At 39.0% G+C, this 27,312-nt stretch overlaps 1 protein-coding gene across 1 annotated transcript in view; it reads right to left on the reverse strand.

The window, feature by feature from the left end:
* ALPK1 (alpha kinase 1) overlaps positions 1-27,312 on the reverse strand; it is a 132,585-nt gene that overhangs the window by 39,345 nt on the left and 65,928 nt on the right. The window contains exons 3-4 of the mRNA XM_060299097.1: positions 20,739-20,970; positions 16,287-16,441 (exon numbers count right to left, since the gene is read on the reverse strand). Of these exons, the coding sequence (XP_060155080.1) occupies positions 16,287-16,441; positions 20,739-20,859 (276 nt within the window). The 5' untranslated portion in view covers positions 20,860-20,970. The remainder of the gene's footprint in view (positions 1-16,286; positions 16,442-20,738; positions 20,971-27,312) is intronic.

A 27,312-nucleotide genomic window follows, 5' to 3' on the forward strand; every position in this document is an offset into this window, starting at 1 on the left:
TGGAAATAAAAACAAAAATAAAAAATGGGACCTAAAGAAACTTAAAAGCTTTTGTGCAGCAAAGGAAACCATAAAGAAAATGAAAAGACAACCCTCAGAATGGGAGAAAATATTTGCAAATGAAGCAACTGACAAAGGATTAATCTCCAAAATTTACAAGCAGCTCATGTAGCTCAATATCAAAAAAACAAACAATCCAGTCCAAAAATGGGCAGAAGACCTAAACAGACATTTCTCCAAAGAAGATATACAGATTGCCAACAAACACATGCTCAAACATGAAAATGCTCAACATCATTAATCATTAGAGAAATGCAAGTCAAAACTACAATGAGTTATCATCTCACACCAGTCAGAATGGCCATCATCAAAAAATCTACAAACAATAAATGTTGGAGAGGGTGTGGAGAAAAGGGATCCCTCTTGCACTGTTAGTGGGAATATAAGTTGATACAGCCACTATGGAGAACAGTATGGAGGTTCCTTAAAACACTAAAAATAGAACTACCATATGACCCAGCAATCCCACTACTGGGTATATACCCTGAGAAAACCATAATTCAAAAAATTCATGTACCAAAATGTTCATTGCAGCTCTATTTACAATAGCCAGGACATGGAAGCAACCTAAGTGTCCATCAACAGATAAATGGATAATGAAGATGTGGCACATATATACAATGGAATATCACTCAGTCATAAAAAGGAACAAAACTGAGTTATTTGTAATGAGGTGGATGGACCTAGAGACTGTCATTCAGCGTGAAGTAAGTCAGAAAGAGAAAAACAAATACCGTATGATAACACATATATATGGAATCTAAAAAAAAAAAAATGGTCAAGAAGAACCTAGGGACAAGATGGGAATAAAGATGCAGACTTACTAGAGAATAGACTTGAGGATACGGGGAGAGGGAAGGGTAAGCTGGGACAAAGTGAGAGAGTGGCATGGACATATATACACTACCAAACGTAAAAGAGATAGCTAGCGGGAAGCAGCTGCATAGCACAGGGAGATCAGCTTGGTGTTTTGTGACCACGTAGAGGGGTGGGATAGGGAGGGTGGGAGGGAGGGAGATGCAAGAGGGAAGAGATATGGAGACATATGTATATGTATAACTGATTTACTTTGTTATAAAGCAGAAACTAACACACCATTGTTAAGCAATTATACTCTAATAAAGATGAAAAAAAAAAAACATGCACAAGATCTGACCCCTTTTCACCTCCTCTAGAGCAACCACTTTAGTTCAAGCCATTATTATAAACTTGCTTGGATACAAGCAACAGCTTTCTAACTTGAATCCCTCCCTTTGCCACCTAAGTCCTCTCCCCCTTCTCCCCACATTTCTCACACAGCAACCGAAGTGATCCCTTTAAAATGTAAATCAAATAATAATGTTGATTCTCTGCTCTCAACTTCAACACGACTTCCCATCACAATTAAAATAAAATTTAAATCTGTTGTCTTGGCCAACAAGGCCCTATATGATTGTGCCTCTGACTACTTCACTATTTCCTCTCATTCTCATTATTTCTCTCTGTTCTGCAGCCTCCCTGCTCACCCTCCAAGTCAAGTTTGTGCTTCGGGCCTTTACACTTACTGTTCCCTCTGTCTGGAATGCTCTTCCCTCAGCTATCTGCAAGGCTCCCCCATTCAGATCTGGGCCCCAGTTACCCTTTCAAAGAAGCCTTCTCTGAGCATTTCTCTAAAATTATAGTATCTATATCCACTTGCTATCCTTTCCTTGACTCTGCTTTATTTGTCTTCATAGCACTTAACCTACAACATTAAATTGTATATTCTTTAATGTTTACCTGTTTATTTCCTTTTTTCCCACCAAAATATAAGCTTTTCGTTTACACTGAATGTCAGTGCCCAGGCACTTTGTTTTGTTTACTGCTGTAGACTCAGTGCCTTGAAAAGTGGCTCAATAAGTAGTTGTTGAATAAATGAATTAGTTCATGGCTCTCTAGTTGTTTCCTCGATTCATTTGTTTTCACATATGCATGCATGGCTGCCTTAGTGCTACTTCAGATTTTAGATCATGATTATTTGTTATATGAGGCATAAGTGAAAATATTGATAGATCAAAGTTTTTTTCAGGGAGTAAAACACCAAATAATTAAAGAAGATCAAAACAGACAAAAGGAATACAGAGGGATTTTAGTTTCCAAGCTAGCATGCTTTAAAAATATAGACTTTTATCATTGGGTATAAAGTCCATATTTTTATGAAAACATTTATTAGTGAAACCGATGTCATGATTATGTGCAGTGACAAAGAAATGTTAGAGAAGCCTGAGAAATTGGGATCCTTTTTCTTTTCTAACTATGAAAATGCCTATAAAACCATAGTAAAGCCATATTCTCTTAAAGGACCTTTCCACTAGAAATAACCATAAAATAAAAATGAAAATCAAAATAACACTTTGCTGTGGACAGAACTAACAGATTTGGGGCCCATGAGCTTAATCTCAAAAAAATGAGAGGGAACTCATCATTGCAATATACTACATTAATAGGGGAAAATTTTGCACTTGAAGCTTTATAATGTAGCAAATAATTCTTGGCACATGGTTTAGTGGGAATTTATGCATTTATTCAACAAAATATTTATTAAGCAGCTCCTAGATGCATCTGATATTCACTGAAAAGACAACAGTGAAAGACAGACCCGGTGTTATCTGATCTGTAAACATTCTGAAGATGAAAATTCCCAGCTAAATGGGTTGGGTGGGGAGGCTTATAGAAACTATAGCACAGATGAGTATCAGAGTTGGAGACTAAAACTTAATATTTAGACTGCAAATTAGGATTCTAATTTGAGTCAATGCATTAACTGCAAGTCCCCCAAAAAAGGGTCCTGAGAGGAAGAGTTATCTGATGAAGAAGAGGATGCATTCTTCTCCCATATCCCAACCATTCGGGCTTATGGGAACATGCCCCTCCTCCCCGAAGAGTACAAAGTCAGGTCAAAGGTAAAAGTCTTTTTTAACTGATATGGAATTGGAAGACCCTTGTAACTTATGGTGGGGTGTTCCTTTGTTTCCTGGGAACTAAGTCTACCCCATGTGGATATTACCCCTTTTAACGACCAGTGTGTTCCATCGAGGGTTAAGGCTAACAAGTCTCAGGCTTTGTCCCAAAGGCTCTGCAGGGAGCAATCCATAATACTGAGTCACCGCGACCTGAAGCTTCTTCTATCTCAGTGGCTGTCACTGAGATAGAAGAAGCTTCTATCTTAACTCAGTGAAGAGGTGATCAATAATGAAGTTGCAGAGGAAGTGGCTAGCATGACAACCTAAGTCTTGCTGTCTAGGTCCTCCCACAACTTTATTATTGATCACCACTTCCCTCCTTTTTTTTTTTTTTTTTTTTTTTTAAACAGTGGCAGTGCGTATCTGGTGGTATTTGGGGAGGGACTCTTATGGGGAAGTTCAAACTGTCAGATTCACTAACATACTATTTGGAATGTTAAGTTGTTTGCATTGTTTGAAAGGTTGCCTATACATGTTAATGGATTATTCTGAAAATATATCACAGTCATTTTTTGATGTCCTGATAGCAAAATTGAGTTAGAGGCTTGACTACGCTATTTGATCTTAGCTTCTATCTGTCTTGCCTCGTAACTATAATAATCCCACCTGGTCCTAAGCCATGTCCTTTTGTCAGTTAGCTTATACAATAATAAGGGCTATCATTCATTGAATGCCAGGCACTGTTCTAAGCATTCTATGTTATCCACTCACTTAATACTCCAAACAATCTATGAAGTAGGCACTGTTATTACTACCACTGTAGAGGTAGAAAAATGGAAACCAACTGTTTAGGTAAGGTACCCAAGATGACAAAGCTAATAAGGGGCAGCACTTGGATTCAAACTCAGGCAGTCTAGCTCCCAAGTTAGCTTCCTTAATCTCTACCTATATGACCTTAATTTTATCAAGATTGTCATTGTCACTGTTACCAAAACCATATACTAGAATAGTGGCAGATATATAGTACAAAGAGAACTGTTTGAACTTCATTGTCCCTAGGGCTTTTTACTTGTTCTTAAAGTAATAATTATCACTGAAAGGACTGAGAGTTTATTGTGCCTTTTGCAGTTTTAGGAGCGATGCATGATTAGAGAAACAGACTGATCTGTCACTTTAGAATCTTATTATCCAAGAGAATCACATTTACATAAGCAAAGCAGAAATAAATGTTTTAACAGTAAGGGTTAGCTTTGCTTTAATAAAACCTCATTAAAAAAATCTCAGACTACTAAACTAGGAAGTGTCAACTTAAGGAATGATTATTCACTAAATCAGAATCTCTGGGTAGTAGGACTTGGGAATATATATTTTTTAAAAAGCCATACTTTTCCCCATTCTTCCTCTCCCTCCCCAACTAATGCACGTGCACACACAGACACGCACATAGACACACAAGCACACAGACACCAGGTAATCTTGATTCAGTCACCCCCTTGAGCAGCATTTAGAACTCAACCATAAATCATTAAAGTCATAAGTAAGTCTAAATCATGTGCATTTTAAGCATATTAGGCAAAGATTTGGCCTTACACAAAGAGTGAAGAGAAGCTGCCATAGTCTTGTGTTCAAAGTAATAAAATGTGAGAGTTACTGAGAGAGAATGTTAGGAGCCCAACCCCTATGCCCCTTTAACACTCTACCTGAGGATGACTCCAGAGGCCCAGAGATTTTTAACTTCCTATACAATACCAGTGGGAATAATTCACGCCTAACATGATAGAAGGTTTTCAGTAACCATGAAAGAAACATATTTTGCTTCCAGTCTTTACATGGTGAAGAAATATAAAAAGTTCCAGAATTGAGTTGGTAATACTTTCAAAATGTGACAGATTATACATATGTATGGAAAAGAAATCAATTTGTTTCAGACTGTTCTCAGGAGGAAGCAAATCAAATCAGTTACTAGAGAGAGATACTTCATAAAATAAAGATAATAATACCACAGAGATTACTGAGAAAATTAAAGAAAAATATATGTAAAGTGCCTTGCATTAGTAGATGCTCCATAAATAATAACACTATTTTGAGTGGGTTGAGGGTAGACCTGTGGAATCAGTACCTGAGATCTCAAAATATAAAGAAAATTCCAAAAGTTTCCTCCAAAGTTTACCAATGAGAAAGTAAGGAAGCTTTACTAACATTTTAAAAACTGGGTAGACCCCAGCCCCTTACTTTGCCTGTATGTCAGATGGTGACTCATCACAGATGGTACACAAGGAATTCCTCATCTTGGAGGGGCTGATGATGAGGACTCACCCACTGGACTGTTTTCAGCTTATTGTATTGCAGTTTATTTATACCTGGTTAAGTAGATTTACAGGCTATATTATCACAAATCATAGATATGTTAATTCATAATGAGAGGGAGAAAGACTGCAAAAAATCTCAAGGCAAAGTGCTTTAAAGAATAGTCAAATGTAAAGAGTTTGGAAGACTTTCTATAAAAGAAAGACAAGTGCTAGCTTTGTGCTTTGGCAGTATCATAGCCAATAAATTTTATCCGAGGTGCGATTATTGCTAATTGAAACAGACAAGTGCTCCAAATTTGCCAACCTTTTCTGTGATGACAAGTAGCTGACAATAGTATGTTATCCAACAGGTATTCTGAAAATATTTTTCAGATAATGAGGCTGGAAGTGTTTTCATCATTGTGATTTTCATACTAAAAAGAAAGTATCACATATAAAAAACACTCACACAAATGGGAAACTTTCCACCTGTTTAAAAATCTCCTAAATGAAGAATCTGAATGAGTTTTGACGTCGTTTGTTAAAACATGTCTTCTGATTACCTTGCAGAAACACACAACTGACACTGAAGAAAGTGGAAATTTGCCAGCTGAATTTTATCAAATGATTTTTCGTAATTGGTAGATGGATTGAAATACGAGCAGCATGGATTAGCAATCACAGCCTATCTCTTATTCGGATCTACATATCTTTGAGACAATTTTTCAGCTATTACAGTCAGAACTAAGTACTGAAATAAACTGTACTAGCCATATCTTCAAAAGAAAGTGCTAAGCGAAATTTAAAAAGTAATTAAACATACTCAATTACAATTTTAACACAAACAAAAAGGTTCTTGTGCCAGTAATGCAGTTTAAAAAAATATTTTAAAATATTCATTTAATCTTTGTTTTGTTCTTCTTAAATTTCTATCCTAAAGAAATATGTATAACATAGTATGCGTAGCACATGCATATAATTTATTAAACAAATAAATAAATGTGTATCAGAGTGCCTGCTCAAAAGTTTTTACTGATGAGCAAAAAAAAAAAAAAAAATTAAAGACAACAGATTCAGAACGAATTAATCAACGGGATAGTGAAAATCTTCTTTTGTTCTATACAAACACATCCGAAAAAAGAAAGAAGTAATTCCACTCATCTATGAATTTGTTGAGCTTAAACATTTTTGGTTTCTGCCCTCTGAGGCAAGTTGGTTTAATAAGCAGGGCAGGTGATTCTATATCATCAAAGGATGGTGGCAGGCAGATGGGGGTGGCACAGAGGGGAGGTCTGGAGTCATATCCCAGCTTCACCACACTTAGTAGTATGGATGGGGAACATCTCTCAAGCTCTCTGAGCTAATCATCTCATCTGCAAAATGGACATAATCAATTCTAAATATTTTGCAGGGTTTTATCAATATTATATGTTGTGAAGAGAATATCGTATCGAATCACATGAAATTGCCTGTATTTGGTGTTTGTTGACATACAGTACAACACTGTGGTTCAACTGATATAAACAGTATCAGATATGTTATGGAGGTGATGTTATTCTTACTTGCCGACAGGACTGAATAAGCACATCCCTAGGACTGATCATTTTCTGGAGGTTATCACTTTCTTTTTTCTGCCCAACACTTCAATCTGTTCATTTTCTGCATTTTGAGCTGGGCTGCTCTGCCCACTTGTCTTAGTTTGATGAACTCCTCCAAGACTTGGCTCAGCTTTTGGGCCTCATTATGAGGAGACATGAAATCCATGCCATAGGGTTAGTCCTCATCAAAGGGATAACTCGCATGCCTGATTCTGTGGCAACCAAAGTTTCACTGGTTGAATTTTAAGGACAAGTCACCATTTTCATTTATCTTCCATTGAAGCTTGAAAGTACCGTATAAAAAGGGGCAGTTTTTTGGCACAGTTGTAGAGCAGGCTTTAAATACTTGGTGATTTTAATCATACTCTATCCCGAAGTCTGAACACACAGAGGCCTTGGGGCTAGTATTTATCCTCCGAAGGCTCCATTCTCTTGGTGCCTGATTTTTACTTATTAAATGAAATTCATTTTTGATGGATCTGAACCTTTTGGCTGGCTTCTTTTCAAAAGAAGAACTATAATGTTCAGCAGAGGAAACTAAAGTTTTAAATGTTGGTAACTGGAAATTATAAAATTTGTCTCAATTAATTCTGCTCTGAGTAAAAAAGTCAAATCGCATTAACAGAGAAGGCAGAGGGCAGGTTACAGGGCAGCAGAGATGATAGGAATACAGCAGGGAAAGGCTGCCCCAGCACTGCAACAGCCCTGTGTGAAGGATGGAATTGTGTAGACTGACGGAGGACACGCCAGGCTCAGGCTAGGAAACCTGGGTGCTGTGGTCCTGCTGCTCCCACTGATGGGCTGTGCAACTTACAGCAAGCCACTTCTTACTCTCTCTGGGTTTCAGTTTGCTCATGTATCCAATGATGGGCTTGAAATAGATGACCTCTAAATTGCCCTCCAGGTTTGGTATTCTATCATTTGATAAAGAAATAACTTGTATTCATGAATATCAATTATGTAGATATATAAAATAATGTGTATATTACATAAGTGTGTGTATGTGTCTTCACACATGTGTGCTAAAATGATCTCCAAAAACTTAACAGGAGAATAATGATACTTAGCTTACAGCAGGCCATCAAATGGGAACAGAAAAGAATCAGAAACAAGAGCACGGCATTTTGAATCTTCACTTTATCAGTGAAAAGATGCATGGTTGATGTCATTTAATTAATGATGTTAGCTTCTCCATTAGAATCTGAGCGGTTCAGTGTTTGACTTTATATGCTCTTAGAGAAGCAATGCAGCATAACTTTACTATCCTCACTTAGGTTTTTGAACATTTGATCCTATTTAGATTTAAGGGCAACTGAACAACAGATGCTCTTCTCTTTCTCAATCCCCTTCCATATTTTTGTTTATAACGGTAAGAGATGTCTATTATGGAATCAAAGAAATATAAAGAATAAAAGTAACTTGTAATCTCACCACTTTAATAAAAATGTTCATTCAAATTTATTTAGATTTTATTGTTCAGGATTAGTATTAGATGCTTTTGTAAAATATACATGTTATTTATTTATTATTTCTAAATTAACTGAGATTCCTCCACCCTCACCCTAAAAATTTTAAGCAAGAAGAAATGTCAGATTGCTCTTTTAGAAAGATGGCTTTGGTTACAGTGTGGAGAAAAGCTGGGGAGCCATGGCAATAATGGGTACTATCTGCCCATGTATTTCTGGGTCTCCTCCTTCTGAGCACATGGTAGAATTGTGCTTCCCTGGCTCCTTGAAATGAGGTGTGACTATGTGGCTTATCTTGACCAATGGTCACTTCTGTATGGAAGTATTTAAGAGCCACTGTGCAAGTCACAATTTCCCCTTCCCCCTGCCATGGCAACCAGCAATATTCTAAATGATAGGTATCCCATCAAGCTGTCTCTGAAGGGGAGTGACATAAGGCTGAACTCCCACCAACATTCCCTCAGATGGACATGTAGCAAGAGGAAGGAACAAATCTTTATTGCTTTAAACCCCTAAGATTTTGGAGTTGTTTGGGTTTTTTCCTGCAGTATAACCTTACTATCCTTATGACACATGGGACATGATTAGAAATAGGGAGAGGGTTGGATATGGTCTAAAGAGATAATAGGGGCTGAACTAGTATAGCTGCACTAGGGTTGAAGAAGATGCATTTGGGAGATATTTAAGAGGAAAATTAGGATTTGATAACCAATAAGAAATGAGGGTTGAGGGGGAGATAAGAGTTACAGGAGATTCCTAGGGCTTGACCGGGGTGACTGGGTGGTTCATTGTACCATTTAATGGTACGTGACCACTGGAGGAGGATAAAACGTAGTTGGCGGAGGGAGAAGGAGCTGGGAGATGAGGAGTTCAGGTTTCGACCTCTTGGACTTGAGCCATCTGGGACATCCAAATGGAGATGTTTAGTGGGCTGCTGTATTACAGCTCAAAACGGCATGAAGTAGGAAGAGTGATATGTTTTCTCCAGTCTACTTTCTCCAGTCATGTTTAGGGATGAAATAATACAGATACTAGATACCAGAACCTACATTTTTTCCCTTGTAGACACTACTTTTGTTGAAATGTTCTCTGGAACAAATTCTGTTCTTGACTGGACTGTGGTTTATTTTGCCTTCCTCCCTATGGGGGCAGAGGACCACATGCTAAGAATCTTGAAGTCATTTGAAAGCTTTCTTGTTTCATTATATTCTACATGTGCATAAGCTAGTTTCCTGTGGGTGACATAACAAAGTACCACAAACGAGGTGGCTTAAAACATAAAGATGTGTTGTTTCAAAGTTCTGGAGGCCACAAGTCTGAAATCAAAGTGTCAGTAGGGTCATGCTCTCTCTAAGGTTCCTTGCCTTTCTCTTAGCTTCTAGTGTTGCCAGAAATCCGTGGCATTCCTTGACCTGTAGCTGCATAACTCCACCTCTGCCTCCATCGTCACATGGCATTCTCTCTGTGTCTCTGTTTTCACAAGGCTGTCTTCCTATAAGGACACCAGTCAGATTGGATTAAGGGCTCACCCTACGCCACTATGACCTCATCTTAACTGATTCCATCTGCAATGGCAGTATTTTCAAATAAAGTCACATTCTGAGGCACTGAGAGTTAGGACATCAGGGTATTTTGATGGGGAACAAATCAACCCATAACACTTGGTAAAACTGTGATACCCCCCAAATTTCAGTGCCTTTAACAACAAAGTTTTTGGTGTTTGTTCATATTTCACATTGGGTGCAGTCTGTCTCCAACTCGGAGACTCTACTCCATGTATCTTGCCCTTTCCAGGATCCAGGCTGAGGGAGCAGCCCTTCTTTTTCTCATGAGGCAAAGGAAAGCACCCAATTGCTGAACTATGCAATGGCTTATAAAGCTTCTGTCACTTCTAATCACTCTTCACTGGTAGGACAGGTCATATGGCTAAGTCTGTAGGAATTAGAAGAATATGTATTGACTACCCGCCACACATTTGGTGGTTAAAAAATGGGAGGAACCATTCCAACAAGCAGGCCTTTGACAAAGGGTTGCCCTATCTCTTCACTCCGGTAGTTTTTCTGGAACATGAATTAGGTCTTCTATTTCTCTTGCATTACTCTCAGTGCTCTGTATCAAATGCCTGCCACATGTTAATACTCAATAAAGTTTTCCTGAATGAATGAATAAATATACAGTTCATATTCACTTTGCTTTTAGCATCCTGATGAAAAAGATTTCAGTTATTAAAGCCCCAAAGGACATAGTTAAAGATGAAAACCTCATTTGAGAAAATAAGTTGCTGAACAAATCATAACCCCAAAAGCACCTATTACTGTTCTGAGTTCTCTATTATTAATATGAAAACTGGTGCCTGAAATAAATGGTCTTAAAATTAGTTTTAAGAACATCTTTTAACCCAGAGCTTATTCATGGAGGAAATTTTATTGTTCCCATGGATAGCATCTCACCCCCTTACTTTGTCCTCATACCCGTATCTTTCTTTGACCTCATATTTCATTTTCTAATAAATTCATACTTTAGTTATCTTTTGCTAAAGGCCCTTCTTTATTACCTCTCTGCTTCCAGGTTACTCATACTAGACTTTTTTTTTTTTTTTTTTTTTTGGCTGTACGCAGGCCTCTCACTGCTGTGGTGTCTCCCGTTGCGGAGCACAGGCTCCAGACGCGCAGGCCCAGCGGCCATGGCCCACGGGCCCAGCCGCTCCGCGGCATGTGGGATCCTCCCGGACCGGGGCACGAACCCACGTCCCCTGCATCGGCAGGCGGACTCTCAACCACTGCGCCACGAGGGAAGCCCCATACTAGACATTTAAAAATATTTCCCTGCAGTCTTGTAATGAGCGATTCTTACATTTATTCATATTTATTTATGTTTTAACTCTTGACGCTTTAATATTTTAAGTAGTTCAAAATTACAAATATCAACAACTTAAAGGCACCTAGATTATCTAAAGAGACATATTAGAAACAATATTCTGAAAGCTAAATTTATCAAACTGGATTCATTCACAAATGTTTTTCAACCATATGAGCATAAGAAAACAGTTATTTTTTTGGTCTCTCTTCAAATCCCTGCAAGGTAGCACAGATATTTCCCTAAAAGTCTGTTGAGTAACGGTTATCATATTGTCCATCCTCATGGTTGTGAAGTTGAAAAGGAAATGGAAAAAATACCCTCATTGTGAGCTTGCTTCATCTCCTTGTACTGTATGTAGTTAGCCAACCTATAAACGGTGTGTCTCTTTACAGAGGTACCACACTAAATCCAGGTTCCCTCCCCACACAGAAGCAGGGTTGGGAAGAGGCCAGTCCCTGCATCAGGACCCCCAAATTTGCAGGGAATGCTCAAAACCCTGGTCTATGAAACAATTCTTGGCCCTGCAGCCCTGTCTGCTCCCAACTGCCACTGACACGCAAATCTAAACAGGCCCTTTATCTCCCTTTCAAAAGTTTTCTTTTCATATTTTCTCTTAATCGTGTAGAAATTGTCCTTTTCAGGAGTGTGAAAGTCACTGAAGAAATCACGAAAGTTGGCAATCACATTGAGGCCAGTGCCTTCGCGTCCTGGCATCTCACAAGCAAGGACAGTTTTACTAGTTAGAACTCTGCTCTGTCCTCCCAAAACCAAGCTAAACTGAAGCTAATGCTAAAAGCCTTCAATACTTTTGAAAAATCCATCAAAGGTTTTGCTGAATGATATTTATAAGGGCCTTACTGTTCTCTTTCAAAAACTGAAATGCCCTTCTCTGACAGTTGAAAAAAATTGCTTGTGCTTTTCATCTTTCCCTCTCAGAGTGTAAACATTGTTTTGAGTGAAAGGAGCTGAAGGAGCGCTTACTTTCCCTTGAAATTTTATTTTTAAATAAGAGAGGCAGAAAATCCTTTTTCTGACTAATACTAATAATACAGGTCAAAGTGTCAGGCGATATACAATTAAATGGAAAACAAAAAAGGTTCCCCCTCTTTTTCCCACAGTACAATGGCACTGGAATATAAATTACCGATGAAGATGAAATAATACTTCAAAGCTTGTAGGGCAGGGCAGGGCAGTGTTTACAAAGTATTTTCTATGGCACGATAAGACACTGAAGATGACGGTAACCCATGGACTTGAGGGTGTTGCTGAATAGTCTAAAACTAGCATGAGGTAGGATTTTAGGTCCCTATAGCCTGTGACCTCGTGATATGCTTTGTTTCGCAAGGGCAGCTGCAGTTATCAACAGATGTTTCAGCAATAAATAATTGGTATCATCTCAGAAAAGACCCATCTACCTGGGGAGAGGGCATAATACCAAAAACACTGCCCAGCTATTACAGCCACATTAATCTCCCATCTCTCCAGGTTTCTTGGGGAGCATGCTGCAGGTGTTTTTTCTGCGAGAGAGCAGACAAACTCTCTCAAGTCAGCAAGCTTTGTGTGGAGTGTAAAGGAGGTTGGCCCCTGCCATAAATTTCTGTCTGTGGCCACACACCAAAGGAGAAAAGATTGGGGGGATGGGGACTTAGGAGAGGGAGGAAACAGGGGAGGCTGTGGAGAACAGAAAGGAGAGCACAAAACACATACGATTTTTCTTGATTAAGTTAAGCCTAAGAGAGGAACATTAGAAATGACCCTTAATTTTACTAACTCAGGCGCTCAGCACAATTCTATGCTTAACTTTGCCCTGTTATTTGTGGAATTAACTTAAAGACAGCGTTTACACTCCAAGTGTAATGCTAATTTTTAAAATGGAAGGGAAACTTTTTATGGGAAGGATTCATTTCAAGGTAAAAAAAAATCACGGAAATTTAGATTTATAAAATAAATGGTAAGAAGAGATAACTGAAAAGACAAACTCAGCAGCCTTTAACTATTTTTTATGTAAGAACAGAATCTCACAATTATATTATAACATGGTCGTCCAGCTTCAGTAAAGTGTAATATTGAAACCAGTGGATAACGGGACAAAAACAAATCATGGATCATGGAATTTCCTCGAGATACTTTTGACAAACTAAGATATTAATAGTAGCCCGAGTTCACAGGGTGCTATAGTTCTCCGTATTTACAAAACAGAGTGGTTTAGCAGTTGTGCACTTGGGATCTGACACAATAAGAAAGCATCCTGAGAGTCTTTAGGAGGTGTGGTTGCTTAATTTATAGCTTGCTGGGTAAGCGAAAGAAAATGATGCTCAGAGTTCAAAAAGCTCCCAGGTTAAACACATTATGGGCTAAAGCAGCCTAATGGACTGATTCTTAGAGCTGCGCCTGAGTGATCTTGTGAGCAGGGCACAAACTTCTTAAATTCTCTATGCCTTTACTTCCCCCCAATTGTGACATCCGTGCAATATATAGAGGGAGAGTAGAAGGAATAATGAATGGATTCCTGAAATAGTCTAACAACTATGAGCTGTTTGTCTCTCAACTCACATTAACCCCAAATGCAGCGAGACCTGGAAGTTTTTAAAACACCATTTTCAGTTTTTCAGCCAACGTCACCACCAGCTTTGAATACGGCGAGGGGGATCTGGTAAGCGTGCATGGAATGAAGGGAATAAAACCCTGGTTATGGTGATGTGCTGCATCTCAGTTTCTCAGCCTATGCTGGAAATTCAGAGGAACTTTCTAAGCCCCAAAGCAGGGGTCACTCCCTCTGTGAAGCTATCCTGCTCTTACCTTCCGGGGAAGCCGTAGAAAGTTCTTATATGCCACCGGCCGAATCACATAGAGCTTTCCAAGCCCTTCTCCACTCACATTCCTGTTCGGGCTGTCTGCCTTTAATTTATAGCTTGCTGGGTAATCTAAAGAAAATGATGCTCAGAGTTCAAAGAGCTCCCAGGTTAAACACATTACGGGCTAAAGCAGCCTAATGGACTGATTCTTAGAGCTGCCCAATTAATCGCCACCCTGTTTTTTGCAGCAGTCATTCTTAAACTCTAACATGCAACAGAATCATCTGAAGGGCTTGTCTAATGTTGACTGCTAGGCTCTCACACCCAGAGTTTTTGATTTGGTAAGACTAGCGCAGGGCCCAGGAATCTGACTCAGTTTCTGCGTGATGCTAGTGCTGTTGTTGGGAGGTCTAACTTAAAGCACCATTGCTTTAGAGCTGCACTATCCAGTTAAACAGTAGCCCTAGCCACATGTGGCTATTTACACAGGAGTTCATTTTAAAAATTAAATAAAACTAAAAATTCAGTTCTTCAGTCATTCGAGCCACATTTCAGGTGCTCAAGAGCCACGTGTGGCCAGGGGCTAAATGTATTGGGCAACAGAGATACAGACATTTCCAACATTGCAGAAAGTTCTACTCTACAGCTTGCATTAGAGTAAACAAGTTTCAGGACTTCCACCTGTGCTCTCAAGTTCATTCCTTGAGGCTTCCAGAGGGAGAACTGGAGCAGGACGGAGGAAGGGGCTAAGTCACAGCTCCACCACTCACTGGTCTGTTCCCCTAGGCAAGTTAATCTCCCTGCACCTTAATTTCCTCATCTGCAAAATGGGCTTGATAATGGTAATAATCATTGGAGGGCTACTTTGAGAATTAAATGACATGATGCATGTGCAAGCATTTTGTAAACCCTACAGTGATATACACACTACAGTTTTTGTTCCATTCCACTTCTCCACTAACAACAAGCACACTTATTTAAAACCCCTGGTTCACCACTGAATTCGTTCCAAGTATTCACTTTCCTTTGCGGTCCTGAGTCTGCTTAACCTCGGGTGTTTGTGTTTTGGAGGGCTGGAAAGTTTTTTGGGGGGAAGTTACTGTTCCTCCAGTAACAGTAATGACTGGACCACAGTAATGACTGTTGGAGTCATTGTCTCCAACAATGCTGTTATGTGTACACAGATTAGGGGATCTTCCCTGGATTTTTGTTTTAATAGGTAAAAACAATGTCTATATCTATACATTTATTTTGGGATGACCCCAAAACACATTCCCATGTAAACCAATAAAATAAAATTTGGGGAATATTATCATTGCTTGTAATGCCTGGTCTCCAGACAAACGTCTATATTTTATGTGAGAAAAAAAATACAAGCTAATAGAGTCTCTTCTTTGATAATCATCTAAGAGAATGTAGGGGAAAAAAAAAAAAACACTATCAGAAAGGAAAATGGCACTCCTAGTAGCATCCCCAGAACCTAAGCCTGAAATCTGAGCTCAAATCTGAGTTCATGTGTTATTCTTGAGGCTCTCTCCTATCTGAGGTAGAGGTACCCATTTGATTAGTTTCCAATAAATGAGTTGAGGAATAAGCATGCCAATGACTTTGACATGATACTTCCTGAACAGTGTGACTCATGAGGAGATAAGGGAGTGAACAGGATTCCAGGCAGGGCTCAGGGAAGGGACATGCCAGACCTCAGTAGCTTAGACAGCAAGTCACATGGATGCAATAGTGGTGAATTTATTTTTTTAACCTACCCAACTTTTAGAAAGTAGTATTTCAAAATAAAAATGCTATGAGGCATGGTGGAATCAAAACTACTGCTTCTGGCCCACCAAGAATATGCAAATAGGGACTTCCCTGGCAGTCCAGTGGTTAAGACTTCGCATTCCAATGCAGGGGGTGAGGATTCAATCCCTGGTCGGGGAGCTAAGATCCCACATACCTTGCAGCCAAAAAACCAAAACATAAAAAACAGAAGCAATATTGCAACAAATTCAATAAAGACTTAAAAGAAAAGAATATATATATATTTTTAAGTCATGCAAATATTTCAGCATGACATGACCACCCTTCTTCACTTGTACTTGATTTGCCTTTCCAACAGAAGGTCTTATGGGCAAGCAAACCCTCTTAAAAAGCTTCCCCCCACACACATTAGTCAATCTGGCAGAGCCGACCATAAGGGTAGGGGCTGTTTTATGCTTCAAAGAAATTTAATCTATTAGACCACTTAGAGGCTAAATGCCTCACTTGGGGGTGTCAGAGGAACAGGTGGTGTGGCTCTTCCTACCAGTAACTGCTCCAACCCGGCGCCAATCACATCCTGCAGGTTTGTTTTGTCCTCTGGGCCCACAGCTTGTTTGTACTGCCACTTTTCAGGCACGAAGGGCCACTTCATTTCCTTTGCCTCCTGGATCAGGGTTCTTAACTCGCTGGGGAGTGAAGCTGCAAAGGTCAGAGTTCAGGTAAGGAAATTGCAGTCAAAGAAAAGGCTGTTGAGTTACCAATGTTATGATGAAGCACCTCAGTGGCAAAAAAATTTTTCCTACCTCTTGCTGGCTGGCCTAACCTGGTGGTTCTGACTCAAAGAATAATAGCAAAAAGCTATCTGTCAGGGGTGGCCCTGGTCTACTTCGCCCTACGGGTAAATTGGGGTAGTCAGGCATTAAAAAAGGTTTTAGCAGGAAGTAAAGCACTTCAGTGACTATCTCTGCATGAAGAATCAGAGAAAGGAACGAAGGAAATATTATTTTTCCTGTAAAATGAGAACGGGACTGAGATGGAATGGCATTTGGGGCTTGTGGCAGCTGGGTAATGCAGAGAATCAATCTGTACAACCTCTTTTTTCTCCTCTAAGACCTCACCTCACCTCAGACTTTCCCTGTGGACTACATTTGAATATAGACAATGAATGCAAAAAACCCATATCAATTTATTATGAAATGGCCTTATTTTACATGAGGAGATATAGTTAATCTCTTAATAGACATCAAACCTAGTTAATTATATAAGTCAACAATCTCCTATCCAAACTTGGGAAATGCAAAAAGCTCTGCAAACTAGAAGGTTTTTTTTAAGTTTGGCACCTGAACCAGACTTGAATTGACTAGAGGCTATTTATAATCTTGTTATAGTGAGATTAGTCAACATTTTGTTCTGAAAATTTTAATTTTTGACTGTAGATGCTGCCCCAGCTTCTACTGGAGTGTATATACACCATACTTCCCTTTCTAACATTTGAAAAAATTCTGAATTCTGCAGCACATGTGACCCCCTCCAGGGCTGTGAATAAGGTATCATGGACTTGTATATATGACTGCCAGCTATAAATCTCCAGGTGCTTGTCTTGCAGACATCTCAGACTCAACATATCTAAAACTGAACTCATCACCTTTTTTCTAAATATTGTATTTCCCTCTCTGTTTTCTATTTTGATGAATGCTACTATCATTCACTGACTCACCCAAGTCTGAAACCCAGAAGTTGGTCTAGACTTTTTGTTCTCTCTTCCTCCCTGAATCTAATTGGTTATCAAATTCTGTGGATCCTAAAATCGATTTCTTCCTTTTAATTATCAGTAATTCTTTCCTGAATCATTGTTTTCTATCTCCCCCCATCCATTTCATCTTCCAAACTGTTGATTCCCATTTTGCTAAAAACAAGATGGACCAGGCCATTGCTCTGCACAAAATTCTCCAATACTTTTGCACATCCTGTCCTCACTGTTTGCATTGCCCTCCCTCAACTGCCTCATGACCAAGCTCAGGCCCACTGACTTCATTCAGCATTCAGTGCAAACACTGCCACTTCTCATTAGCCCTGCCATGATCTCCCAGTGGAATTGAGATGTCCCTCATGAGTGCTCCCAAACCCACAGGTGCATGCTCCTTTCAGCGTTCATCCCACTGTTCTCTAGCCACATCTATCCTTTCATTGAACTGTGGACTGTCAGCTCCCTGAAAACTGGCATCACATCTTATCACTTTTGTAAATCACACCATGATGGTTAAAAGAAAGATTAGTCTCATGTTTACGTGAGACATGCTAAATAAGACAAAAGAGATATGACAAAGAGAGTGAAAAAAAAGAAGAGAAGGAAGAAAAGCTAACTCTGCCTTGGTTCATCATGTCTTCTTGAGTCCTTGCCACCAGCTGGGCAAATGTAAGGAAGTCTCCTGAGGGGAAGGACTGCTTGGCATTGAGGGGATAATGCATGGGCTATGTCAATGAAGGATCGATCTGGACTGACTACTAAGGATAACTTACAAGTATCACACTGAAACCATTGTCCCCCCACCCCCTGCCCCATTCAGTAACCCAGAACTACTGAGCACCCTCTGTGCAATGGCACTCCCCCAGTGAAAGCAAAACCACAAGGTTGGAAGCCTATGTGGTCACAATCTCCTCTTACCACCACTGACATAATTTTAATCTCTGAAAATGTTTCCAATATACATATAGAGAAAATTTCTTAAATGATATTTCTAAATAGTCATGAATAGGATGACTATTCAGTTCCGTTTGCTTAGGACAGTCCTATGTAATCATAGTGTACTTATTAATAGTGCTCTTTCACTCTAAAAAGTACTTCAATTCTGATAAATTATTTGGATACTCTGTCCATGAGTGTCAAGCTCAGGAGTCAAAGGATTAGTTAAATGACAACAGAAATGTGATTTCTGGATCCACAGAATTTCACTGTATTTTGGCAATGAATAGCTTTAAGTATTTTCAAAATTTCTTCATGATGATATATTTGTCACAAATCCTTTTTTCCTCCTTGTACCACCCTTTCCTTACAGATCGTGCCAGAACGTGGATAGTCCACTGGGGAATACTGAAATAAAAGATGCCTCTGAAGTACGTTTTAAAAATATATCTCTTTTTGGATTTCAGTTCCTTCTCTATCCCAGTGGGTTAGAGTTGCTAGGACTAGTCACCCATGCTGACTATGACAATTTCTGAAGAAAAAGGATGGGGTTGAGAGGAAGAGGGAAAAGAATAAAACCCACAGTGTTCGTGTTCGAGTCTACCGGCTGGCCCTGTCGCCTTAAGTGACCCTGTACTAATGCCTTTCTCTGGGAGCACGTGCGGGTGATGACATCAGTGGCGGTGGCAGCCCGACCCGTGAGCTAGAGCTGCTCAGAAACCACCTGCCGAGGGACAGGCTCCGTGTTCATACTGTGTCCAACCACACTGATGGCGCTCGGGTGGACCACGCAACATGCAGTGGCGATGGGCGAATGCTGAGTTTGTCAGTGGCTCAGCACAGGGTTCCTCCGCCATTGGCTTACTGGATTCAGCCAACCCCAGCAGTCCTCCCCTGACCGAGCAGTAGCCTCCTCTGCCTCTCTGGTCACTTACTTCCCCAAGCAGCTTACCTGAAGGGCCATGGCTAATTGAGTGATTTTGCAGTCGTGATTTGCCTTATCTGGAACTAAACTGATTATTTCTCCTATTCTGTGGCACTTGGGAAGAAAAAGAAAATGAAAATCCTTCCTGAATGAGGGCTCAGAGTCTTCACTAAGGAGAACACAAAGCTTAAAGGAATTTGGGCTGAAGAGACAAAGGACATGATGTAGTAAAAGGAGAAGAGAAAAACTTCAGGAGTAATAACAGAACACAACGCACTGCCCCTGGGGAGAACCAGGACCAGCACTGGAGCAAGTGAAGTTAGACTCTGATGTATCTGGCTAGTAAAGAAAGAAAACACTAAGGCTGTGCAACAACTGGACATGGGGCATGTTATCTGGAAAAGAGCCTGGATGACAGGTTACAAAAAGTTAGACTTCTAAAGGCACCTAAAAGTTCTCTTATAAAAATATATGTGCCTATATACAAGAATGTGGGAAAAAGACTCTCCTAGAACCTTTTCCCATTACATAATCAACAACAACAAAAGAGATGGGGAGTGTGCATTTTATATGGGGATCTTATTTCTGTAAGGAATAGCAAATGACTAAAAATACAAAGAAAAATATTAAAAGCACATAAAAGGGACACACTGATAGAAATGAAGGGAAATTTATCTGAATGCTAAAAAGAAATCTAAGAAGGCTACCTCTTCAAAACTGGCTAAAGAAGAAATCAGAAATGCTTTAACTTTCTAGACTTTGTGATTGAAACTTCCCAAACAATGACTCATCTAAAACTATGAACGGCACAAACTATGAATGAGCAAAAAAGCCAAATTCTTAAACTCTGATAATGATGCAATAAGCATTTATCAGTATGAGTGGATTTATTTTACAAATGGCATGTAAATACAAGATGAGAAAATGTACTGATGATCAAAAAAGAGAGATGGGACTGATGAGATGACATATTTGTGGAAACTGTAGAAGTCTATGGAAACTGATGAGGCACAAAAGCCTAGTTTGAAAAAAAAGTATGTGCCACCATTCAGAAGTTGCTTCAATTTTTTAATAATTGAAATTTACGTGCACCAGCCCACTTGGACCCTTTGTTCTTCTTGAACTAAACTGTTTCTTGTGGCCTCATGTTTACTGAAGCTTAAAATTAGAACTGACAGCAATTCACTGCAACAAAGTGGGCTTCCTCCCCTGCCCGTCCACCCACAGCCCATGTCCCATTCATGTCCTAGAAATCCACTCATCTCTCTGTGGTCATCTGCCAAGAGAAGAAAAATAGGGCAGAGATGAGAATGTGTTGTTCAGACAGGGGAAAGGAGAGCAAACCTGCTGCTCCCCATTCCCCCCAGCACCTCCCATCAGGACCTCACCTCTGCACCGCTGGTCCTCCCTCTTGTCCTCCTCTAACACATCTGACGCCTCCAACAAGAGCTGGTCCAGCACTTGCTTGCACTCTTGCAGTAGCACAGCTACAGCTTTTTGATTATTCATGATGATTACCCTCCCTCGATGATGAGTCGAGTGTCCCTGGGTCTACAGTGATCAATTACCTAGGAGAAGACATCGATTCTCAATAAAAGAGCCCCTTCAAGCCTGAGGTACCTGGTGAACAAAAGAGGGGGAAAGATGATTAACTGAAGCGTCATCAATTATCTGTAAGACTCAAGCAGGGAGGGATAATAGAGCAAGCACATGAAAATACATGACAGCCCCTGAGGACTTTCTTAGGGGAGTGTGTGAAATTACTGCAGGGCCTGGTCTAGATGGGCAGCACCTCGAAGTCATCAGAGAGCAGAAGGGAAAGGGTCCTGGTGCAGATCTGGTTACCCACAGTGAAGTCAGTGGAATCACATGGAGCCAAATGAAATGAATATACCCTATGATTCATGTATCTTCTGAATACCTCATATCAGTGCCTCTGGATCCCAGGGGCACCACACTTTCTTGCCTCTCTGGGAGTCTACAGGAAGCATCTGGCTAACAGTTCTAATATTCAGACACAAGCACATGGTAATATGAAGTTTACCACTCTCATAACCCACTGCTGATTTCCCCTGTGCAGTATTCTTTACGGTATTTAGCATCATATAATTTGGACCAAAATAGGCAATGACAGATGCCAAATTTAAAGCTCTTCACTGCCAGGCACATTGCCAAATAAAATAAAGAAATGTAATCCCAGAAAACCCAATTTCCTAGATCTATCATATGGATAGATCTACTTATATCCCATTTAACATATACAGCTGAGGGACTTCTTATATAAATATGAGTATACTGTAATGAGCTATTGCAGTCAAAGTAATTTCAGGAACAAAATAACCCACTGACTGTACAAAAAATGCCTGACAAATACTGAAAAGTCTCTTGATTAACAAATTTTTTTTAATTGAAGTATAGTTGACTTACAATGTTGTGTTAGTTTCTGGTGTACAGCAAAGTGATTCAATTTCATATACATACACACACATACACACACACACACATATATATATATATGTTCTTGTTCAAATTCTTTTCCCTTATAGGTTATTACAAAATATTGGGTATAAGTTCTCTGTGTTATACAGTAGGTCCTTGTTGTTTATTTTCTATATAGTAGTTTAACAAATCATTTTGCTTGTTTTCCTTTTATTAAAGAATGTACATTGTAAACAAAACAAAGGAAGTTATTCTCTTTCTGAATTTGCCAGAATAGACAGTGGAGCTGCTGTCTGGTTGTGACACTCTTGTATGGCATGTAGAATCTTATTACCAAAGAAAGAGAATCTGAAAAGGAAGAAAGTACAACAGATATATGATCTATTCCCTCTGTTATCTAGCAGATCCATGAAACACAATATTTTACTGTTTTAGTAATCATTAAAACTATTAAACCAGTGAATTATTGTGTTGGTGTTGGGGAAAATGTGCTCTGCTACACAATGGCCTCACTTTAAGAAGCTGGTTTTGAATCTGAAATAGCAAGAAAGTGTTTTTCTATCTTTTATCTATTCTATGACTTAACAGGAACAGAAAATGAAGGATGAACTGTGAAATCTAAACTCTGTAATTTTCATTCTAACCTGAATTTTATCCTCGCTGTACTTTAGGTTTTCATTCACACACACACACACACACACACACACGTAGAAGTGCCAAAGCAAAGTTTTAGGATGCAACAGACTTGTTTCATGAAGACAATCATGTACTCATTGATGAAGAACACAAGCAGAGTTTTCATACAACAGTCTTGTTACTTGAAAGAGCATTTACATTAAGTGAAGTCATGAAATTAGTTACTGGAAGCATTTAAACATAAATATAAATTTAATCTCTTTTCTGCTTAAGATGTTTCATAGAGTATTCCTGCATGGATTGGGTTGTTGGACTAAATGGTTTTCAGTGTCCCTTTTAGCTCAAGTGTTTATGTCAATGTTTTGTGGTACAAGCTGACCATTAGCTTGCCTTTCTATGAAAAGAACTAAACAGTAAGGGCTGGTCAGAGAGTTAATCAGTAGACTAGAGTGAGCAAGAGGCCATGTAGCAATGATAGCCCATTCCCACCATTCCCTGAAAAAGGGAGATGGTGACTATAATGGAAGGTTAGTATGGAAATTGGGAAATGCAGTTGGTGGATGAGAAAGTTAAGAACAAACTTTGTTTGGAATGAGTAACGGGTGAGTAGGACTCTTACTTTTCTTTAAGTCCTAAATTAAATCAAGAAGGGAGTTCACTTTCCCAGGATCCTTTTTATAGGACTTCATATAGAAATAGAGGTATAGAAAGAAAGTATGAAGAGCTCATGCACAAAGAAATAAAACTGCACTATAATATAATTTTAATAGTACATCACCCCTTTGTCTAAAGGCTTAATGTTTTATTAGTGCTGTATCATCCTCTTAGGGTAGACAGTAGTCTTCCATTATAAATTTTAACTGCTTTGTTTCTGTTAATATTTTAAGCAGAGAGAGTATGTAGTAAAGAAAAGACCTAGAAATAGGAAAACTAATATACATAATAGTGCTCAACAACTAATTCCACTTCATTCTCTACTATTAACTATTTGTGAGACCTCTGAGTTTCACTTTTGAGATTCACTTTTCTCATCTATATTTTGAGGGGATTGGTTGGGAACAATTGTTAAAATGTTTCCAGGTCTTAAATTACATACTCAGCAGCAGTTTAGACAGACCAGGTTGTCTATCTAAAGAATAGATAGACTAAAGAATATCTGATATTTATTTACTGAAAAATTCCTGGCTCTTTTCAGAACCCTTAAGTGTAATATTTTTATGCATACTCTTCTCTGTGGGTTAGAAGTATGGGCTTGAATCTTAGAGGCTGATTACTAAATATTCTTCTTTGCTTTTGTTTCCTCACTTGAAACCCTGATTCCTGATGCACAGGATCATAAATCTCTTCCTTTTGTCTAAGTGCTGTGAAAGAGAGATAAGATACATGGTTTTGTGAGGGCAAACAACAGGACTTGACCTAAGCATTTGGGTAAGGATAGGGCAGGTCAAGGGGGGCTTCTCTGAGGATGTGATGCCTGAATTAACCTCTGAAAGAGGAACAGGGCTTAATGAAGTTAAAATGGTAGGGAACAGTCCTAACGTAGAAGGAAATATAGAGGGAATGAAAGAAGGTCAGGTTGGCTGAACTAGACATAAAAGGAGAAAGCTGACATGAAGTGATGCTGGAGAGGTAAGCAGGGACTGTGGAGGGCCTTGTGTGCCAGGTAAGGAATTTTGTGTTTACCCTAAGAGTCACAGAAAACTACTGGTAGCAGTAGGAACACAACCAGATTTACATTTGGGAATGATCATTCTGTTTTGGACGTAGTTTGTATATAAGGGGGCAGGGAGGAAGAGGGTGACTGCAGGAAGATCAGTTAGGTACTTATTGCAATAATCCAGGTGAGAGATACAAGGACTTTGGACCAGAGTGATGATATCAGAGATATGGAAAATTGGACAGATTTGAGAACTGTTTAGGGAGTATATGCACTGTTGGTGTTGGATGGCTATGAATGGTCTTAAGGATGAGTCCCAAATTTCTACCTCACCATAGCTCAGAACTGAATAGATGATGTTAGCATACTTTGAGACAGGGAACATAGACGAGAAAAGACATAAATACACCTTCTACTTCTAGCAATAAAGATAGTAAGGAAGCTAAATCATACAGTTCAACATAAGCAATCAAATTTTAACCAAGAAAGCATGTCTAAAACGGAAGAAGAGATTTCCAAGATAATGAATGTTTATTACTTGTGACTTCCCAAACTATACCAAAGATATTCTTTATACTTTTTGAAAGTTATAGCATTTCCCCCTTTCCCTGTAGAATTCAGGAGAGACAATAGGAAGAAATATTGTAACATGAGAAACACTGTGGAATCCAACCATCTGTCTAGACTTGTATGGTTCATTGTTAGGCATAACAGAGGCTGGAGCCCAGGAAATTTTCCTTCAGGCAACAGTCCCGCTGAAAATTTTGGTCAGCTTCATTTATAAAAGAATCATTTTCAATTTTAACACATATTGATTTTTGCCCCCCTGAACTGTGATGCTCTGTGAGCTATACATTATTTCTAAATTGGAAAATGGATGTTTCCCAATATTTTTTATAATCTATGAATTATTTTTTTCTATTTTAACATTCCCCCATATATTTTTTCTTTAAAAATCAAATAGAAAGAGACCAGAAAAAGCAAACAAACATGCAAACAGATAACTCTAGAATAAGTTAGACTCATATACTCTGAGGCACACATGCACACACACAGCCAAATGGTTATTTGTTCATACACTCTGTGTTTGATTTTGGCATATGAATAGTTTTATTAATGACTACGAATTTAGCTGAGTAGCTGATTTATAGAATAACTGGCAAGTCAGCCATCATTAGAAAGAAGCACATCAGTGGATTATTCAAAGCCCCATTTCTTTTGGCATTTGTGTTTAAGTTTTTTTCACTGGACAATCAGTATACTTATTAGGGGGTAAATTAGGGAAAATAAAAGAACTCCAAAGGTATTCCATGGTCTACTGGCTGCCACCTTTGTAATAAATGACCAGCCAACTAGTGAGAATCCTTAGGCTTGAAGATGTGGGGAAGCATAAAGAGGTAAAAGAGATGACTCCTACTGTCAAGAAGTTTACAATGTAATTAGAGGAATAAGACATAAATATATAAAAAATGAACTATTCAAAGCATATCACACATGATTGTATTCTAAATGCTCTATTTAAATTATCTTTGTTGGAATATAATTAATGGTTGGTTAAATTTATAAGCAAGTTTAAAGAGCTCATTTAATTCATATGCACATGAATAATTATACTAAAAGTACTTTTTCATCTACATTCAAAATTATGTATCACATTGTTTTTAGGAGAAAATATATTCTGGTCTCCCACATAGAACAACAAGAATAAGTTTCTCTAATCAGGCCCCAGCAATGACAATCCAGCCTTTCCCACCTTTTCACCCTCTTCTGAGCAACACCACACATCAACTCTGACCATATTACCTCTTGCACTGGTTGGTGGTCGAAATGGGTAAATAAAAGGAGAAAAAGAAATCTGACTGGAGAGTAATACAACTGTGCAGCTTGATTAGATACGTTTGGGTGACAGCCATTTGTTAGCATTTTAAAACTGCATGAAAAGGGAGAAGGAGAAGGCAACTTCTAAGCCACAAAAAACCTAAAGGGTAGACTTCTCTTTCTAGCAGTATAGAAGACGATATGCTCTGACCAACATTCCTGCTGAAAACAACTAAAAATGCTGGAAAAACGTGTTAAAATATCTAAAATATATCAATGAAATGGCAAAAAAGGAAGGACTACTCAGAAGACAAAAATCAAGTAAAAGCTGGAACCCAGAAAGTTAACACAGAGGCTAGCGTTTGCCTTGAGTGTATTTGCCAAACACTGTGAGTTGAAACTGGTTTTCACTGTTTTGGAACATGGGAGGATAGGAAATAAAACCAAAGGCCTACCCAGGAGGGAGTAAAAGAGGAGACTCCCCCCTGCATAAAACTGTGATCCTAAAACATTGCACTTTTAGTGTAGGGGTGAGCTAAAAATATATTCTCATCTTCTTCCCCTACCTGCCAGGAAAATTTTCTGTGGCAAAACATGCTGCTTCAAGGAGGAGAACAAAAATTTTTCCCTTGCAAATTGGAAGGCACAGGTCTGCAAAACCTCTGTCTGATAATCATTATTATTTTTTTAATAGATTTTATTTGCTTATTTATTTATTTATGGCTGCGTTCGGTGTTCGTTGCCACACGTGAGCTTTCTCTAGTTGCAGCAAGGGGGGGCTATGCTTTGTTGTGGTGCACGGGCTTCTCATTGTGGTGTCTTCTCCACTCTTGTTGTGGAGCACGGGTTCTAGGCACATGGGCTTCAGTAGTTGTGGCACGTGGGCTCAGTAGTTGTGGCTTGTGGGCTCTACAGCGCAGGCTCATTAGTTTTGGTGCACAGGCTTAGTTGTTCTGCAGCATGTGGGATCATCCTGGACCAGGGCTTGAACCTGTGTCCCCTGCATTGGCAGCCGGATTCTTAACCACTGTGCCACCAGGGAAGCCCCATCTAGCTGATAATTATTTTTAAGTAAACTATTTACAAATGAGCCCAGGTTGGTGGTTTTCTCAGGCAACTGGTGGAATGAAACATAATCTTCTCTAAAGGAATCTGATTTCAATCCAAGTTTCAAAGACTGTCACCTATAAAATACCAAGAAACATGAGCTCCTGGTCAAAGCTCACAAAATGCATAAGATAAAAAGAAATAATGAATGAAAGCAGAAACAACAGATAGTAAAATTAGACCTACAAAAGACTATAGATAATGGAATTATCAGATATATACTACAAAATATACATGTTTAAAGAACTGAAAGAGTAATGTTGAGTGTATGAGTAAAGAGCAAGAAACTATAAAAAGGGACAAGC

The sequence above is a fragment of the Globicephala melas genome, chromosome 5 (assembly GCF_963455315.2).
Source record: "Globicephala melas chromosome 5, mGloMel1.2, whole genome shotgun sequence".
NCBI lineage: Eukaryota > Metazoa > Chordata > Mammalia > Artiodactyla > Delphinidae > Globicephala > Globicephala melas.